At 45.0% G+C, this 19,610-nt stretch overlaps 1 protein-coding gene and 1 long non-coding RNA gene across 2 annotated transcripts in view; one reads left to right on the top strand and one right to left on the bottom strand.

Moving 5' to 3' along the window:
* The window catches only part of LOC122240267 (voltage-dependent L-type calcium channel subunit alpha-1C-like), a 181,758-nt gene extending 180,554 nt beyond the window's left edge, over positions 1–1,204 (top strand). The window contains exon 4 of the mRNA XM_042991491.1: positions 529–1,204. Within this exon, the coding sequence (XP_042847425.1) occupies positions 529–573 (45 nt within the window). The 3' untranslated portion in view covers positions 574–1,204. The remainder of the gene's footprint in view (positions 1–528) is intronic.
* LOC122240271 lies at positions 865–2,986 on the bottom strand. The gene is made up of 3 exons (XR_006219744.1): positions 2,562–2,986; positions 2,426–2,444; positions 865–896 (listed from the first exon to the last, which is right to left on the bottom strand). It is a non-coding gene; the product is annotated as an uncharacterized LOC122240271 (long non-coding RNA).
* Between the last annotated feature and the right edge of the window lie 16,624 nt (positions 2,987–19,610).

Below are 19,610 nucleotides of genomic sequence, written 5' to 3'. Positions count from 1 at the left end.
GGCTGCTATATCTTCATCCCTACAACCAGAGGTGTCCACTTGCTGTGAAGAGTCTAGACACTCAGAACATCCTCCCCTCCCTGTAATCTTGAAGTTAGTCTCCAGGGTGGTTTCTGACCCTAACTGCCCTAACACCATGAGAATATTTCAGTGCCTTGGGATACTCTTGTTCTTCTGGTTTGAGTTTTGGTGGATAACCACATCTGAGTCTTGCTGTGTTAATATGTCGATATTTTGGTTTATCTGCTTACTGGTGGTGTGGGGCATATGGCAAATCCAGTAGTGAACGGGCCTGGGCAGATGTGACCCCACCACATGGTGGCCTCATGGGGAATCTTAACTCCAGTGTATGGAATCAGTGAAAAGTGTAGCTTTCTAGATCAGGTTTTTATTTTATACGTTAAGGCAAAAAGCTATCTTCTATAATTTGGAACCTCTCTTCCTTTCCAATTCTCTCCACGGCCTCCATTGCTCGAGGGATGATGGTATGGGTTCACTTTTTCCCTCTCATTTGGATGACACCATCAGAGAAGCACTCTGTACCTCTCCGTCAAGACCCATGAGATGACCTAATGGTTGATGGAGCCGAGGAAAAAGAAACCGAAATGACCCAATGGGACATAAATGTTGATTTGTTATTATTGTTTGATAGAAACAATGAACTCAGTTGTATTAGCTTGGCCACATGACTTCTTGAAAGGCATCTTTCAGATATGGAAATACTTCAGAGGGTTGTGTTGAGTCTCTAAGAAGACACTGAGCATTCAATTCCCAGTGGCCAATGGTCGACCTCTTTTGAGACATTTCCAACTGGAAAGGAAAGACAGGTCTTCCTACCTCCTGTGGAACCTCACTTTTAATGACGTTGCCTTATGAAGATGTGACCTAAGGAAGGACTGGGTACAGACAATGCTTTTAATCTCACTCACCTTATTCTTCATCTTTATATCTAAGTTTCAAGAAACTAATGTTAGCTAACAGCACTGTTTTTACTGCTAAGCAAAACTTCAGGAAGGGGCATTCTTTGATAAAACATTTATTAACCAATTTTCTCTCGATTTAAATTAAAACCTATACTGTTTTCCTTTGCCCTCCAAGCTCTACTCTTATTTGCTTATTACAAATCATTTTAAGGAGTATAAAAGTGACAGTGACTGGTTTTAATATTGAAAACCTAAAATTAATAAATGCAGTTTTGACTGCTGCTGCTGTCCTTGTGTTCTTTTTTGTATGTTTATTTAATTGCCAAACAATATTGCTGCTTGCAGACTGTCCGTTCTAGCCTTTATCATCAAAACCAACAGAATCAGGTTTGGGACCAAGGCTCATGCACATGAAACTGGGAAGACGTTATGTGGAAGAAGCATTTCTTTTCAGAATAACCAATATTGATAGGAAGCATGATGTGTATATAAGCCAACAAGTATTTCCTGTGAAGAAGTAAGTAATTAGTTGATTTTGACACCATCTTCCCATAGAAATAGTGACACTGGAGCAAAGATACACTTTTACTGAACTTTGAAAGACTGGAGCAGTTCTTGCCTTCAATCTGATTTCTGTCAGACCCAGAAGCTTCTCATAATACATTCTCTGGCTGGTGAAAGGTGGTGAAGGGTGAAGAGTTTGGGAAATGGAGAGGAATTCCACTAAAATCACTCTGAACCTTAGAGAAAAATTGGAAGGGGATCAGTCAGCTGACTCCTTCCCGTGTGAGTCAGAATAAACACGTAGTTCTGCTGGGACCTGGAAGGCTCCAGTTAATGTGGAATGGGCTTGGGTGGATCCATGAAGTGTTCTGGGGGAGGAAGGGGTTGACTGTCCTCAGAGAGGGGAGGGAATCTGGATTTCTTAGTCCTTTGGGTGGAAGCTTATTATGTCCAAAGGGAGTCTTTTTTTTTTAAGTTTACTTATTTTGAGAGAGAGAGAGAAAGAGAGAGAGAGAGAGAGAGAGAGAGAGAGAGCAAGCAGGGGAGGGGCAGAGAGACAGAGAGAGAGAGAGAGAGAGAGAGAGAGAGAGAGAGAATCCCAAGCAGGCTCCACACTGTCAGCATGGGGCCTGACGTGGGGCTAAGTCTCACGAATTGCGAGATCATGACCTGAGCTGAAACTGAGAGTCATGCGCTTAACCTTTGAAGCCACCCAGGTGCCCCCCAAAGGGAGTCTTTAAAGAGATTTTGTCCATCTTTTTCTTTGAGAAGCAAAATAAGAGGGTTATACTTGCAAGAAGTGGAGAAGAAGAGGTGAAGTTAGGAGGAGATCTCCTTGGCTATGGCTGAAATGTGGGAGTTGATAATGTAGAGAGATTCTGGAACCTCCAACTCTGGTTTTAAGGGTCAAGGGTTTTCATTTTGACTAGCTTAGTTCCTCAGCTTATTAAATGGCTTTCATCAAATTGCTTAACCACCTTAAACCTTAATTTTCTCACCTGCAAAGTGGAGATAATGCTTGTTCCAGAAGGTTGTTAAGGGGATTACATGAAATAATATATAGCATCATGACTGTCACATAGCAGCTCTTCACGTTACAAGTTATTTTTACTACTTCTAGTTCTGTTACAATACCTGACTTGGGACAGCATGACGGGTGAGGAGTGACGATAGAAACAGTCAAGATGTAGACACTAGAGCTGGCACAGAAATGGTGGCAGAACTGTTTAAAGGGGACCCAGGCGGCAGAGCACCCCAGTTTGGCTCCATCCACGGGCCATTGACTGTCATGTGGTGTATTGGTTGCCTAGAGGAACAGCAGGGGTTGGGACAACACCACCTCCCTCAGCCCCTGGGGCTTTCCTCCTCCACACACTTCCCCCTGCCCCCTGTATTTCATACTGGAAAGGCTCTTGGTGGGAGCCACAGCTGGGAGGAGACTATGGGCTTAGAAACAGTGTCAGGATGAGATACCACAGACTCTTGGCCCTTTTGCCCAATCCCTGAGGTCACAAAGGCTTCCCTTCCTGGGGTTTTGCTCAAGAGCCACAGTGTTTCAGCTTTTTTCCTGGGAAGCCCAGTTTTTAACTGGTAAGAGATTTTATTCCAATAGTCTGTTTTAGTTCCCTTCTCTGTTTTTGATCATCCTTCTTCTCTCCCACCAGCCTCCCACTCTGCCCCCCTACACACCCTGCCTCTTTTCCAATTTTAGCGGTGTTACCAGGGCAGTTTTTCAGAAAGCCTGCTTCAGTGGTTCTCGCCTGGGCCGTTTCCACAGCGGCTGTGTGCCGGGTACCATTCACCGAGGCTCAGCAATTGTGCCCCATCTGTTCCTCTGGCTGCAGCCACCAAGCATCTGTGGGGGGTGGTGAAGGCTGAAGATGCCCAGACAAGGGGCAGGGAGGACCTGGCCACGTGATGACCAATGCAGCAGGGGTGCCTGGCAGGAGACTCAGAATAAAGGGCCCTTATGACCTCCAGGGGTAGGGAAAGAGTGGGAAATGGAGATCAAGTTAAAATTAAAAGGTTTTAAAAAGTCATTTGTGAAGAATTAAACAAATTTCTTTCAAACTGCTTTATTACACATAGGAATTGTATCAATCAACAGTGAGCACTAAATTGCTGGATCAGTCAGAAAATATTGTTGCTGCTGAAGAATCAATGCTAATTGAATCATTAGGGCATTATTACATGAAACACAAATAGCTTGGTATGATAATTCTCTGCTCTGCTTGATCTGTCATCTTCCAAGAAGTAGTGAAACTATGTCTGTACTGCCTGATCAACTGCCAGGGTCCCCTCCATTACTGCCTTTCTCATTAGAGTTAAAGGTGGGTAGTGGTTGTGGTAATTTCCCCCTATTAAGAAAAGGAGGGCGGGTGCCTGGGTGGTTCAGTTGGTTAAACATCCAAGTCTTGCTTTTGCCTCAGGTCCTGATCTCACGGTTGTGAGATGGAGGCCCACATTGGGCTTCACCTGCTTAAGATTCTCACTCTCCCTCTGTCTCTCCTCTATCTCGCTGCCCCTCCCCTGCTCACATGTTCTCTCTCATAAATAAATGAATAAATAAACAAACAAACAAACAAACTTTTTAAAATGTGTATAATATAGTCCTTCTTGAAGTCAGTGATACTGAATAATCTTGACAAGTAAGAAGGTTGAAGAAGAATTTGGATTGCATTTTGGAAATCTTCTGGTAGGGTCTTTGATATGTGAATGTATGTCTGCAACTTTATTGAAGTAGGCAAAATGCAAACAGTGACCAACCTGAGCTCAGAATAAAAGGCAGGGCTGCAATGGGGATGCCAGTTACAGGCTGAACACTCAGGTCTGAGCCCTGAAGCTGACTGGAATGGCTCTGGAATGGACATTTTCTAAAGTCTTGGAGGCCAGTATTAGAGCTGGGTTCACCCTCTATCACCTACACACTCTGATATTGACCTTTCCACATTGAGGTGCTGATGGATGTTAGTGAAAGGAATGAAATATTTTCTAAAGTAGGCCATGTTGGCCTCAGCTTTCCCTCCTCTTCCACCCCTCTTTTGGCTATTTTTCTTTCTCCCCCACCTACCCTCCTGACCCCTGGCAGCCCAGAGCCCCCATCTGGAGCCCTCCCCCAGGCTGCCTGTCTCACTCTGTCAGTGGCTCCTGTTCTCAAATTCCCCTCCCTTTGTGAGAAGGTCTCATCAGGCCTGGATTTCCAAAGTGCATATCCCCCCATCCCACCATCTACCATCTTGGGTGTTTTGGCTGGTATGAGACTCCCCCCAGGGATTACATTTGTATTTGAACAACAGGTTACTGGGGATGTAAATCCTAACCCAAATGGAATTATCCTTGAGGGAGTTTCAAGGATTTCGTAAATAATACCAGAGACATAGTTCACAAAACCAGTCTTGGCTGTGTCTCTCCTAACAATGGGAGGTGATGGGGGTGGGAAGAGGAGAGGCATTTCCTTGAAGGCTTGCTGCAGCTTTCTCTCTGATTTGCATGTGGACCAAGAGACCTAACCCCTCCCACGTGTCAAGGAGCAAAGGGGCACAGTGAGAAGGACAGCATTTGTCGCAGACCCACTATGTCCTGCTGGTGCACTGGCAGTGTGCTTTCACGTAGACCATGTCACCTCGCCCTCATAAAAATGCTCGGAGGTAAATATTATTACCCTCCCCTCAGTTTTAAGTATGAGAACACAAAAACTTAGAATTAAGTAATTTGCCCAAGGTCATGTAGAAGAACTAACATTCAAATCCAAGTGATCTCAACAGCAGGCATGTCCATTGTATCACATTATGTTTTCCCTCTCCCCTTGCCCATCACCCCACCACACACATGCACACACATGCACATGCACATGCACATGCACACACACACACCACTTCTCTCAGTTGATTCTAACTGTCCTGTATTTGCCTCCTGTAGTCTTTCCTCCAAGTCACATCCCTACTTACTCATCTGCAGGACCTCCTCTTCATCTTCCATATTCTGCCCCCCTTCTTTTCCAAGCTTCTTTGTCTTCCTTAGCAGCCTCTCCACCAGACTGCCATCTTAGATGTTCCAGACCTTGGCCACCCCTCCCCACTCTGCGTATCATACCAGAAGCCCTAGTGGCCAGCACATTGTCAGGTATCTAGCAAATATTTAGGGAATGCATCCTCTTCCCTTGCTGCGTCTGCCCAGCTCATGTTCCCTTCCTCCACCTCACCAGCTTGTACCAATTGCTCCTTCTCTATTTGCCCTTCTCAGCTGTGCAGTGATTTCCAGAGGCTGGTGAGCAAAACAAGTAGAGAGTGGTCATAAAAGAACCCATGGTGGATGCAGTTAGCGATTGTGTACGTACGGGCAGAAATATTACAAACATTTCTCCTTTTTGCGTTGCCCTTGGCTGCTCTTCGGTGGAAGAAAGCCTTTATCATGCTTCTACTTTACATGGGAATACTTGGTCATTTTCCTCATTTGCCCCCGTAATTAGTTTTTCTGTCTCCTCCACAATAGAAATGAAAGTATTATCATGAGGTGCCGTGAGCCATGCCTGTGTGTTTCCCCTTTTGTCAAATGCAGAGTACTCCAATCCATAACACTATCTTGTTGTCAAGGTGACCCCTTCTGAAAAAGCTTCGGGGTAAGTGTGCGTGCGTGTGTGTGTGTGTGTGTGTGTGTGTGTGTGTGCATGCGTACATAAGCCAGAGAGTGGGTGAGCAGAAGAGAGCACTTGTGTGGGGGAATATATATGTGATCAATCACACAATGTGAGAAGCCTGGAAAAATAGGTCAAAGGAATGACAGGACCCACTGTCTCTGCTGTAATTCTGAGGTTCATCCAGTGTCTTAGAAGATTAATGAGTGGGGTTTTGAGTTGCTTTGTGCTTTCATGGGCTGAGCAGCAGTAGGCAGATCATTTTTAACCCACCTTACCTTTCCTTTTCCCTGTTCAACAGTCCTCTGGGGGAAGAGCATCATCTCTGCCCCTTGTCTGCCCTCCCTTGCTCAAACACACCTAATGGGCAGAATCATTAAAGGGGGGGTGGGGGGGTTGGCAAGATTCCTCCCAACTTGAGTGCATATGCCATGAAAGCAGGGATTTTCGTCTTGTTTTATTCCCTGTTGTATTTCCAATGCCTGGGACACAAGGGGTGTTCACAAAAGTTTTATTGAATGAATGAGTTTGCAAAGTATTTCTTCTAATTTGCAGTCATCGGCATCTCTATTTCCTCTCTACCTGAAGGCAGTATTACCCTGCCCTGTCCCCTGGGCCCCTGCTGTCACCATCATCACTCAAGATCCTCCCTGCATAATGCAGCCTCATTTCTTGATCCAGACTTCTTCCCAGTCCTCTACTCATCCCTGTTCCCATCCACATACCCTCTTGTTCCCCCTCTGCTTCTTCAGACTTTCTACATGGCCATGCCGTTTTCCCAGCCTCACTTTGCTCTTGGTACAGCCCTGCCTTCTTACCTCATGGGGTTCTCTTTGGCCTTCAGATCAGAGGTTGCAAGCTCAAATGTCTACCCAAGCTAGGCAAGAAATGTATGTAAGTGAAGCAGGCCTGGTACAGGGAGAGGGTTCACATTCCCATAGGTGTATGCTCATCTCCAGCGTTATAGGAAAACATCACACAAGAATAATAATACATAGCTTCTGACACTTGGTCTCCAGGTTGGAGAAACAGTGGGGAATGAAGGGGTCTGTGCCACCCTCAAGAATACGTATTTCCTTAAAGGTGCACCTACAGCAGATTAGCACCATGACAGAATATCTGTCCACTGTCATGAGCCCTTCTGGTAATATGGATTTGGGCTGAAACCTAATGTTTCATAAGTGCTGGCTCAAAAAAAAATTTTTTTAAACAATTATGTCTGCCAAATAAAACACATTTGTGGTCACAGTGGCCCACTGGCCTCTGGCTTGTGACCTCCACTCCAAAGAGTCTTTCTAGGTCACAGGAAGTGACTTTCCCTTCCCAAGTGCCCCTAGAACTTAGAGACACAGCATCACATGGTAGGAAGACCCCTAGCCAAAGAGTCTGAAGACCTACTCTCTAGTCCTGATGGCCTCAGTTTCCTCATTTGTCAATAGGAACAATAATATTTGATATGTTCAGCTGCTTGGCTTATAATTTTGGAGTGCTTTCATTTGCATGGTTTCATTTGACTCTCAGAAGAACCCTGTGTAGGCTTGAGAAATATTTTTAATTTAATAGGAAATAACTGAAGCTCAGATAGGTTAAATGTGTTACCCAAGGCCATACAGCTTATAAGTGGTAGAGCTGGCCATGGCATTTGGGTCTTTTGTCTCCTGAGGTTTTGTGTTTTGTTTTGTTTTTTAAATCTTGGACAGAATGGTAAGCTGTTAAGTGCTATGTGGATACTTAAGAAGAAGTGAGAAGCTTACTGTTATGTGGGTTATTACTCATATGGTAGATGCCATACATTACCACATAGTTAAGCAGTCATCTGTACAGCATGGTGATTGATCTTGGATTATTTGACACGTGGTCATCTTCTCTGACCAGACTGTGAGTACCCAGACACAGGGATGAAATCTAGTACAGAGATGTCTGTGGAGGCGTTTGGTAAGTAATTGCTGATAAACTGAATCAAAGGAAAGTGGTGATGCCATGTGAGAGGGAGCCATACCTTGACACCAAAGCCAGGCTGTGCCTGAGGATTGTCAGGACCTGTGGACCCCGTGATTCTCAATGCTGTGCTCCTAGTCTGCTAGTAGCTGTTGGTCACATGTGCAGTGTAGCATATATGGCAGCTGCTGTCAAGATGGTCACCATCCAAGGCCTCCCAGTTGGGGTATGGGAAGGAATGAAATGGCATGGTGGCATTTTGGAGTACGACCTGGGTTTGATTAATTCTTGGTTGTGGACAGTTTAACTCTCAAGCCTCAGTTTCTTTACCACGAGGCTAACCGCAAAACAAGGATAACAGAGACTACTTCATATGATGGTGAGGAAGGCTAATGAAAGTCACATGTGCTAATACAACTATACAGTGCCTGGCTTCGATCAGTACTCAATGCAGTGTACCGTATGGGGATTCCTTTCGTGTAGCAGGACTGGTAAGGGCACTGCTTATCTGCTTGTGCTGATGCTGGGCACTGAATTCCTCACTGCAGTTGTCAGGTAAGATTCACTCAATGCAAATAATCCTTCGTAACAGTACCTGGATGAGCCTTGTAACTTGAGATTTTATGAAGACAGTAAAAATAAGTGGAAACTGACTCCGTCTACATAATGGGAAGAGAACTATTTTCAATTTGCTTAATCTTAAAGCCAACTACACACAATTGTGGATATACAGCAGAGTTATGATGAAATTCCAGTTCATCTTTACCAAACCTCCAGTCAAAGGGATTAAGAACATCGTCTCTAGATAGCTCTGAGATGTTCCACCCACCTCTGGATCCATCCCTGCTGTTCTTTGCTAGGATTTCCTTGTCTGTTTCAGGCCTTCGGCCTCCTCGGTCTGAAGTTAGGCACTCACTCCAAGATTCTTTTAGCTGCGGCCTTCATTAATTACTTTGGGAAGGGGCCTTTGGCTCCCCAGGATGCTTTGCAGAATGTCAGCTGCCTCCTTTGCTCATGACCACTAGCCTAGGAATGTGGTGTTGACTCTGGTTGCAGCTCTGCTCTCGAACAGAAACATTTAGGGCTGGAGCCTTTATTCTTCACCAGGCAGGAGTGTTTCCTTAGGGGGAAGTCTAGGTGAAAACAGACCTTACCCTTCCATCATTCAGCACGATGCCATGACACTCCTTTGTAAACCACTGGACAGCCAGATCTTTCCAGAACAGCACCCCCCCCTCCCGCCAGGTCCCAGCCGTCCTTCAGGATTGTGCTGTTTACTTCTCTGTGCTCACTGTGGCTCAGTCAGTACACATTTCCCACTCTGGGGTTTGGCAGAAGGGTATGCAGAATCCTGGTGTGTATGGCTCTGAGAGTATAAGGCCAGCAGTAGGTCGTGTGAGCAACTTACTCCTCCTGAGAGCAGAGCCACCTGCCCACTTTGCTGTGTGCAAGGACTCTCGTTGAGCAGTTCAGAGCCTGGCATTGAACTCCCCCACAGGAATGTGCTGGGGATTATTGGTTAATGCTGGTAAAGCACTTGGGCTATAAATGTCAAGTTTAATGTTAATAAACAGGGGGATTAGGTTCATTTATGCAAAAAGGAACTCGCTTCACAATGGACATGGAAAGGAAGACTTTACTTTTATCAACAAAAACAAACAGTAAACTGTAAACCCAGATTCATCGAGCCTGAGGCTCTATCTGGTCTCTCACCCTGACATCCCACTGGCTTTCTCTCACTGGCCATAAACTCTGCTTGCTGCTGAGTGGATTACCTAATTGTGTTTGTGTGTTTGATGTCTTTTGAAATGAAAGCATCTCAGGAAAGTGTTGAAAGAAGAGCAAACAAGATAGAGACTGCATGGCCGAGTGGAGAGGCCCATGCCATTTGTGACACCAAGAGGGATTGGTGTTATTATTCCCTGGAATTTGGCATACTTTAAAGGAGGTGCTTCAGTTAATGGTCTTCTATTCTTTCTATTTTGTACATAACAAAACTGAAGCATAAGTATTTCAACAAAACTGAAGCATAAGGATGTGCTTTGAGTTCATTCCCTGTAAGGAGCTTCTGAGGTAAGTTTTTCTCAGCTCAGTTCCCCTGAGAAAATCCTTCAGCACACGTGTACTCAGCCATCCATTGTTTAAGTTTTTGCTGACAGGAGAGCAAAGGGAAGAATCCTTACAGAATCCTTGGCCAGGAATTTGCTGGGCACTTTATAAACCTCTCTTTGTCAGGTATGTCATCCCATTTTGCAGACTAGGCAACTGGGGATCAGAGAGGGTGGTCTACAAGATGTCTGAACTTTTGCACTTCTCACTGTGTCTCCTAAATGTAGTGATCACACTGTTCAGTTAGTTTTATTTTTGTTATGTTTCACAGCACCTAGTATAGATCCATAGCCCTTTTTCTGTCATTCTGAAATTTGAAAATCTCTGAAAAATGAATGTTCAGTCATTGTCCATTTGGCAAAACCTCGACCAAACTCATGTGGGGGCAAAGAGACCTAGACTGATGTGAGGGCAGCTATGGTCTTTATTTAACCTGCTCAGAGTGACTATTCATATGATTCATGGCAGAAATATGTTGACCTGTGGGGTCCTTCACCCTGCTGTGGTGTTATATACAGTATATGCACAAATTACCTTTCTAGAACCTGAAACGTTCCGAATTTTGAAATGCACTTGGCCCCAAGAGTCTACAATAAGGGACTATGGTCCTCTATAAAGCTCTGTGCACAGGAAACCCTGGCTGTACACTCTCCATTAGCAGGAAACCCTGGCACATGGACTTTCCTATGCTATGCACCTGTAGCAAGGGGGTCACAGAAGCGAGACAACCTGTTCAGAATCTTCATTAGGCACCTGCCATATAGTAGTGAGAGGAAGGGCTAACAAAGAAAAGAAGACTGTAAATTAAGAAAGGCTGCATCGATTTCCTTCCTTTCCTATAATCCTGTGACTCCTAAAAACTTGCAGCTTCCTTTAATTCATTCTGTTTGTCTTTTGCAGATTTCACCCAAGTATTTCAGAAATAAATCTTATTCTTAAAAATACACTAGGTGGTGGGGGTGGCCTTTTATAACCTTACTTTCTTTACATGGTCATGACACATTTCACAGAGTTTGGAACACCCTTGCATTTTCCCAGGAGGGTCACTCCTGGATTCCCTGCACCCCCCTGCCTTGTCAGTGCAGTAGGGTCTGCTTTTCCCATCAGCCTGATGCTCCCTTTTCCTTGAACTCCATTTTCTGGGTGGATTTAATTAGCTAAATTCGCATGTGCCAAGATGAGATATAACCTGTGTTGGGAAGTCCCTTAGGGATTTCTGGGGTAGGAGAAAGCTCAGTGGTACCATACTGTGATGGAATGTCCCAGGATAACAGGGCAGGGCAGTGTGACTGCAGACTTCATCCTCCTGGCGGGCACGTTGTGCCTGTGGCTGAGCCCCAGGCTTCCTCATACTCCTGGGGAGCAGCCAGAGTGGGATCTGATTTCCTGGTTCTTCCTCAGTTCCCTGCGGACTGTGATAGCAAGATTTTGCAAAGGCACAAAAGAATCTCTGCTGAAACTTTTAAAGTCTTTAATCACTCATTCTTCTTTCTTCTTAAGCCCCTGGACTTTTGCCAAGCCTCTTTGTCCTTCCTCTGTGAATTCTCTGTCACTTCCACTTACCCTCGTTTCACCTGCTGCTCCTTCTCTTTGTTTCCCAAGGGAGAGGAAGATGACTGGAATTTTAGGAACAAAACAAAAAACAACATGGGAAAAGGATAAAAGTGCTGTGACCACTGCAGAAGGTGGACAGATGGTTGAGAACCTTTGTAGACCTGGAGAAAACAAAAACAAAAACAAAAAACAAAAAACACAACTCTTCTTTCCTCTCCCATTCTAAAAAAAAAGTTATTTCTAAAATTGAGCTGGCTTATTGGGTGCCTTTGTTTACTCAGACCTTGTTTTAACTCATAAATTCCATGTGTGTGCGTGCGTGTGTTTCTTTTCGCTAAGGGAAAGATAACACCACAACAACTCAGCTAACCCGGGAGGGTTGGCCCAAATGTTGTAAAGTAACGAGGCAGCTGTTATTCTGTGCTCTGTTTATGCTGTATATTCTCTTAATGTCTTGCTTAGCATGCTGTAGCAAAGTATCATAGACTGGGTGGCTTAAACAACCACACGTATTTATTTCTTATGGTTCTAGAAGCTAGAAGTCCAAGATCACGGTGCTGGCAGGTTTGGTTCCTGGTGAGGGCTAGATTCCCGGATTATAGGCAGTTTCTGTCTCACTGTGTGCCTGCTCAGCCTTTCCTGGTGTGTGTAGGTGGGCGGAGAAAGAGAAACCTCTGATGTCTCTTCTACTTACAAGGTCACTAATCCCACCATGGGGGTTGACTCCTATGACTTCATCTAAACCCAATTCCCTCCTAGAGCCCCAACTCCAAATACCATCACATGCAGATTAGGGCTCCAACATATGAATTTTGAGGGGACACAAACATTCAATCCATAACACTGAACTTCCACTTCCTGGCTGATGGACTCTTCTTGATAAACACAACCAGTGAGCAGTGCCTCTTCCCTGCTCAACTCCTGACCAGCTAAGCAGAGGAGCAGATGAGTTTGGAGGCCAGAGTTGGAATGCTGGGAAAGTCCAAGAAACATTCCTCTACAGCAGGACCAAGGACCCAAGGGAGCATCCCTTTCCATTATAAAGGAGCTGGGGCCCACTCCTGTGCTCGATTTTCCCATGGTTTTAGCTAGTGAACAAACTCTAAGTGAGATGTTAAGCCCATGGTGCCATAAGAACTGACAGATGATGTATTGCCAAGTGACATCCAGGACAAGCAAGAGATGGCTTCTGGAGAAGGGATGGCTGCAATGGGGAATAAAAGCAAGTCCTCCATTCTGTTTGGGGTTAGGCAGGTGTGGGATCCCAAGGTCAGTGCAGGGCTGCTCATGCTCACTCCAAAACCTCAGTGGATATAAACTCTTGAAGAGAACAACATCCAACTCCACTTTCCTTTTTTTAAACATTAAAATTTTTTTTTAACATTCATGTTTTTGAGAGACAGACAGAGACAGACAGAGACAGATCATGAGTGGTGGAGGGGCAGAGAGAGAGGGAGACACAGGATCTGAAGCAGGCTCCAGGCTCTGAGCTGTCAGCACAGAGCCTGACACAGGGCTTAAAGCCCTGAACTGTGACGTTATGACCTGAGCCGAAGCTGGATGCTTAACTGACTGAGCCACCCAGGCGCCCCTTTATAAACATTTTTTTAAAATGTATCTATTTTGAGAGAGAGAGAGAGAGAGAGAGAGAGAGAGAGAGAGAAAATCCCAAGTAGGCTCCACACTATCAGCGAGTAGCCCAACGTCGGGCTTGAACTATAAATTGTGAGATTGTGACCTGAGCCAAAACCAAGAGCTGGATGCTTAACCGACTGAGCCACCCAGACGTCCCCAACTCTACTTTCAAAAGGAGCTTGGAAAGAAATGAACCAAAGAAGGGACCAGATGCAGTTTCCTGGCCATGGTGCCTCACAGTATGAAGGTGAGAGGGGCTGGCTTCAGAGTTGACAACCGTAGGCTCAGTTATGGCTCTGATGTTTGCCAACTCTGGGACCTTGAGCAAATGGCTCAACTCTCGACCTCAGTTTCTCCATCTGTAACATGAAGGTCGTAATAGCACTGGTATCACAGTGCTGTTATGAGGATTGCATGTGGGAAGCACCTGTCACAGTGCCTGGCATATAATAGGCCCTCAGTAAATTTGGGCTATTACTATTGGCACATGTGATTGGCATCTGAGTTTTATTTAGTAGCCATTACACTTTCTTGCTAGTATGCTTAGGAGGCTATCAACAGAGAAGTAAGGAACACAGACTGTGGAACCAGTTTGTGTGTTTGAACTGGTTTTGTTTGAATCCCAGCTCTATCACTTACCAGATGTATGACCTTGAGCAAGTTAATGGACCTCTCTGGGCCTCACCCTTCTCATCTTCAATATGAGTATAAGGTGGTATATACCTCATAGGGTTATGGGGAGTGGATATATGTGAAGCAGGAGTTGGCAAACTATGGCCAACAAGCCAAAACACTACCTGTGTTTGTAAATAAGGTTTTAGTGGCACACAGCCATGCTCATTCATTCATGTATTATGTGTGGCTACTTTTCTGCTACAACAGCAGATATGAGTAGTTGTGACAGAGACCGTCTGACCTACAAATTCTAAAATATTTACTGCCTGGCCCTTTACTGAAAAAGTTTGCTGATCTCTGGTTGTAAAAGGTTTAGACAGTGCCTGGCACAGAGTAAATGCAAGATGAGGGTTTGCTATTGTTACTACTGTTATCCCTTTACAGTTTATGATCACTAGACCCTCCCTAGTGGTACACATAGGTTATGATCATTCCCTTCTTGTAGAGGATCTGGGATGTAGAGGACTCAAGTGACCTACCCAAGGTGGAGCTGGGTCTAAAGTCTAGCTCAGGGCTCACTCTGGCAGTGGCCCTTAGTCAGAGATACTTGCCTTGCCTTTCCTGTGGATTTCTCAAGGACAGGGTCATTGTCTGTCCATCCCTGTTTCTGCTCTTCTCCCCAAGGCCCACACAGTGCATCACACAGACCCTGGCTTCAGGGATGCTGGCTAATTCATGCCTCCTGCCCCCACCTGCCCAGCTCCCAGCACTGAGCTCTCCACATGGGACATCTTTAGCTCTGGGTTGTTCACCTCCCTGACTGCTGAAATTGGGAGGGCTTGGCTTATTACCATGGCAGAAACTCCTCTGCTTATGCACATAATGTGGAATCCAGGAAGAAGACCCACTCCATTTCCGGACCTTTAATCAGGACCATGGGTGTGACTGATCTCTGGGTGGTTCACTGAGCACTTTTGCATTTGTTATCTCACTTGATCCTCACAGCAAGGGACAAGGTGGGTGATGGTGTGCCCATTAGTCAAGCTGAAAGAGACTGAACCCATACCTAAGAGCATGTGTTAAATGGCTGAGTCAGAAATGGAGTCCTGGTCTTCAGCTCAGTCCAGCTGTTCTCCCTCTCCCAGCCTCCTGGCTTTATCATCGTGGTGGTGCCAACACCATACCCTCGGGCACTCCTTCCACTGTCTAATGACTCACTGTATGATACTGCTTCTTTGGCTGTAATGGAAATTCCATGTGCTTTAGGAGTTTGTTCTGCTCTCAGTGGAGATGAAAAGAAGCTACTCAGAAAAATAACTATTTTTTAATCTTTGGTCTTGATGGTGTCTTCTGCCCAACCAGTCTAGGCTGGCATTTCTATCTTTTTGGGTTTGCTGGAAAAGGGTCCAGCCCACCCACCAAGGTGACTTTTGTAAACTGCAATTACACCTTCCAGTGTGAAGCAGACGGAAGGACAGTTTGTTCTGAGTCAGCTTAGCTCTTCCATAGAATAGTCATGTCACTTTGGAAAGCCCTGAGTTTGGCGCGCGCGCGCGCACGCGTGTGTGTGTGTGTGTGTGTGTGTGTGTGTGTGTGTGTGTGAATACTCCTTGATCATGTAATTTCTGGGGAGTAGAAAACCACTCCTACAAGCTTCTGAAGAGCATAGGAGAAACTGGAGCACACTTACAGTAATTATAAGCTTATGGGGATGAAGGGCAAAAGGAAGTCAAGTTACTAGCAGAAAACATGGTCCATTTGACCTATCTCCTGGGGACTGAAGTTCAGCACAGGAGTGGACAGTTGATGGCTAGTCAGAGCAACACCTAAATTTCAAAAGCAATGATATGAAATGGCTCAGCTGAACCATGTTGAAATCTCCTTCATAATGAAAAGCAGGTGCTATAGGAGAGAACCCACTCCTACAGATTTCCAGCAGAGGTTTCCAAACCAAGGAGGTTGAGTCGTTCAGCAAGGCCACCAGGAAGCAGCCAGATGTCCTGGTGTTCACCCAAATGGACCTGCCACAGCCCTTGAGTTTCCCCATTACTAACCTTCCAGATTCAGTGGAGACCTTCTAGACACTGTCAGTGCAGTGTAGCCAAACTCAGCCGCAGTCCCCTGTGAATGAATGTACATAACTTCTGGTGGGTAGAACAAGAAATTGCTTTATAACCAAAATGCTCTTTTGGTTGGACAAATAATCAGAAACAGCTGCCCTGCAGCTTTGCAGAGAATGGAATCTTCCTAGCCTCCATGAAGTGAAAACAATTCGGGAACCAGAGCAGAACAAGGGCCAGGATGGGACATGGGGCTTAGAACAGACTTCTGGCACCACCCCTGATTGATCCTACATCACTTCCCTTCTCTGGCCTTTGGTTTCTGTATCTCTCAGACAGGGCTAATGAAACCTGTTTCTTACTGAAACTCCACACCATGAAAATTTATTCTCTTATTGGCAGCAGGCTTAGGCAAAGTGGCCCGCCACATAAAACAGCTTGAATCCTTGAGCATGGTGGATGGAGGTTGTTTAATGACTAAAGCTGTGTAGCCTGCTCCATGTTTGTCTTACCATTAAAATTTTTATTGTTATTTGTGAAGTATCCACTGGAGTTCAGGAAAAGTCTGCACACTACTAAATCGAGTGAGCTCAGCTCCTGCTGCAGTTAAAATGAGTGCTGTAACCCCAATTAATAATGATTTTTTTTCACCAGAGACGGCTGCTTGCATGAATGTATTATCTGCTGGGGAGCCCTTATGGGGCCTGCTCCCAGTGTGTAAATATTCAGTCTGCCTAAAAAAGAAAGTCCAAAAAAGGGCTGGTTTATTCACAGTGGCCTCTATGATCTGGCCACAGTCAAGGGCCTCTTCAAATCATCAGCTCTGATATTATACACAAACATTTGGGTCTACAGGATAATCTGGAAAGAGGATGCAAGAGGGAAGGCAGAGTGCTGAGTGTGAGGTGGGGCGGTGGGGGCAGTGCAGGGCAGGAAAGAGAAAACCAGAAAACTGAGAGCTGAGGTTGGAAGCCATGAAACAGGGCTGAAGGCTCATGCCATGATTCATGGCTTATCCTTATGAACAGCCTCTACTGTACATCAAGAGGCAGGGACAATAGTGATGAGCTTAGAATGTCAAGGTGGCCTCTGTAGGTGGTAGAGGCCTGCTTTGTCCAGATTATTCGGTTCCATTGAGAGCAAATGCCAGATTGGATCAAGGTGTGTGTACATGGACAGCTGTATGTTTTATATACAGACCTGGTGAATCAAGCCCCTTCTGTCTTCTTTATAAGCATTCTCAGCTATTATTCCTTCCCATTCTCTTTCAGAGATCTTTTTGGTCCTTCCATGGCCTTCTGTGTCATCACTTATAGGATGTCCCTTAGCTTGGATTACACTACTTTTTGCCGTCTCTATACATTCAAACTAACTTGAAAATTTTGACAATGTTCCCCACCCCCCATAGAGGAGAGCACCACTAATTATCTACTCTTTTTGTTACCACAGGCAGGGAGAAGAGGGTTTCTACGCCACAGCCCTGTAGTGAATGGTGTGGGAGGAGCACTTCCCACTTATCCCTTGACTCATGCCCTTGACTCCAGGGGAGGGGAAGTAACTTACCTGATTCATGAGTTTGGCTTAGCCCCTTCTGGGACTCTCTTTTGAATCTACTTGTCCCCAAAGAAGGGCTCACCAAGTTACTGGGGCTGGCTCTGGCCCTGTTGGGAAAGCCTACAATGGTTCCACTTTTTGATTGGGCGAGTAGCTTTAACTCTAAGTGAACTATTGGGCAGCACTTTGTAACCACCCATCTAAGCCACATTCTCCAATTTAGAATTTGTTTGTAATGAAGCTTTTAGTTTGATTTCAGTCTGTATGTCTCCTATATCGTATTTCTTAATTGGTTCTGAACTTGTAAGAGGGAAGAATGGACAATTAGTTTTTGGCCACCACCCAAAGCCCCAGAATTCCTCCTTGATCGCTGTTTCTAGAAGGCTCTCTGAGCAGCTCTGGGTATAATGGAGGCAAGGCAACATCTGTGGACCGTTTTCTCCCTCAGAGTACTATTTAGAATTATAAGAACCCAAGTCTATGGCTCCTGTTTTTGAGAATGTCTGCCATAGAAATGTTATAATTTACCTCTCTCTTTATCTCTGAAATAATACTTTCCTGAGAGCAGGGCATCGAGGAGTAAATGAAATAACACACATTTACACACAATAGGTCATCAGTAAGTACCTGCCCTTCCTTGGTTGCCTGTGTCACAGTTAAATAGTGATTGCTGAGAGAAAGTTCACTCTGATGTCTAAAACATGCCTATCTTGTTACCTTTGAAAGCCATTATTTCTGTCTCATTGAGAGCGATTTATAAGCTTAACATATGATGAGAAAACCTCATACCCCATACACCTGGTTTAGGGGACCATTTGAGAGAAAGAACCTCAAATCCAATAGAGAGAAGAGAAGTGTGCTAAGAAGGAGAAGAAACAGCCAGGGCATCTGGAGAAGGTGGAGGATGGGCCTGAAGGAGTTTGGCTGTTAAAATCATTAAACATGCAGTGATGAGCCTTAAGGTATCCATTGGTGGACCTCATCTGGGCACTCCTGAGTTTGGTTGTGCCTTATTTAAAGCTAAGATCGGAGCACCTGGATGGCTCAGTAGGTTGAGTATCTAACTCTTGGTTTTGACTCAGGTCATGATCTCACGGGTTCATGGGTTTAAGCCCCACATCAGGCTCTGTACGACAGCATGGGGCCTGCTTGGTATTCTCTCTCTTCTTCTCTCTCCACTCTCTCTCACTTGTGCTCTCTTCTTGCTCAAAATAAACTTTTTTTTAAAAGCTAAGATTGACAAGGTCTGAGAAAACTTGCTAGACATATGCTATGTTAATGTATAGCTTTCTCTCCCACATCTTGGGATGCAAAATCATCTCATTTTTCTGGAACTTTACCATATGTGTCTAGTACTGTGCCCACCACTGTGGAACCCCTAGATAGGCATCCACACTCCAGTTGCTCACAGGCTGGTAGGGAGGAGAATATCAATATGGAAGAGAGTCTTAAAGCAACACAGAACTCTTTCGATCAGCAAGCTTCTTGAGGACATGGCTTGAGTCTTATTTATCTTTGTACCCCCCGATCATCTGGAGCAGCCCTTCTCCTTTGTTTATTTCTTATACAGGGTTTAATTCCCTTTATATTTTAGTTCTGGATATATACTAGGTGACCCTGAATTTTCTAGCTGTATAGGAATGGAGGCACAGGGGCTCAGACAGCCAGCTTCAAGAATGATCTGCTTGCCTATTGCTCTTGTGTCTTTTCCATCTATGCAGCAGTAAACTGACACAGATGTGTGTTGGCTCCTACTCTGTGCTGATGACTGTTCAGGGTCAGAGCTTCTCCTACTGCTCACCTTTTGTCCACTTGATTGTTAACATCTACCTCAGAGGATGAGGGAAAAGGAAGAATCCAATCAAAGTACTCCATTGTTATGGAGTCAGGGTTGAAGTCAGCTTGTTGACCCATCAGAATTTCAGGGGAAAGGAGAAGATTGATGTTGAAACAGTTCCTTAGGTGATTCTGAAATGGCCCACTGTCCACTCCCCACCTTAAGAACTGCAGGTTCATTTCCATATATTTTTAATTTTAAAATGTTTATTTATTTATTTTGAGGGATGGGGGAAAGGGCAGAGAGAG

The sequence above is a fragment of the Panthera tigris genome, chromosome B4, assembly GCF_018350195.1.
Source record: "Panthera tigris isolate Pti1 chromosome B4, P.tigris_Pti1_mat1.1, whole genome shotgun sequence".
Lineage (NCBI taxonomy): Eukaryota > Metazoa > Chordata > Mammalia > Carnivora > Felidae > Panthera > Panthera tigris.
This window is presented reverse-complemented; position numbering and strand designations above follow the sequence as displayed.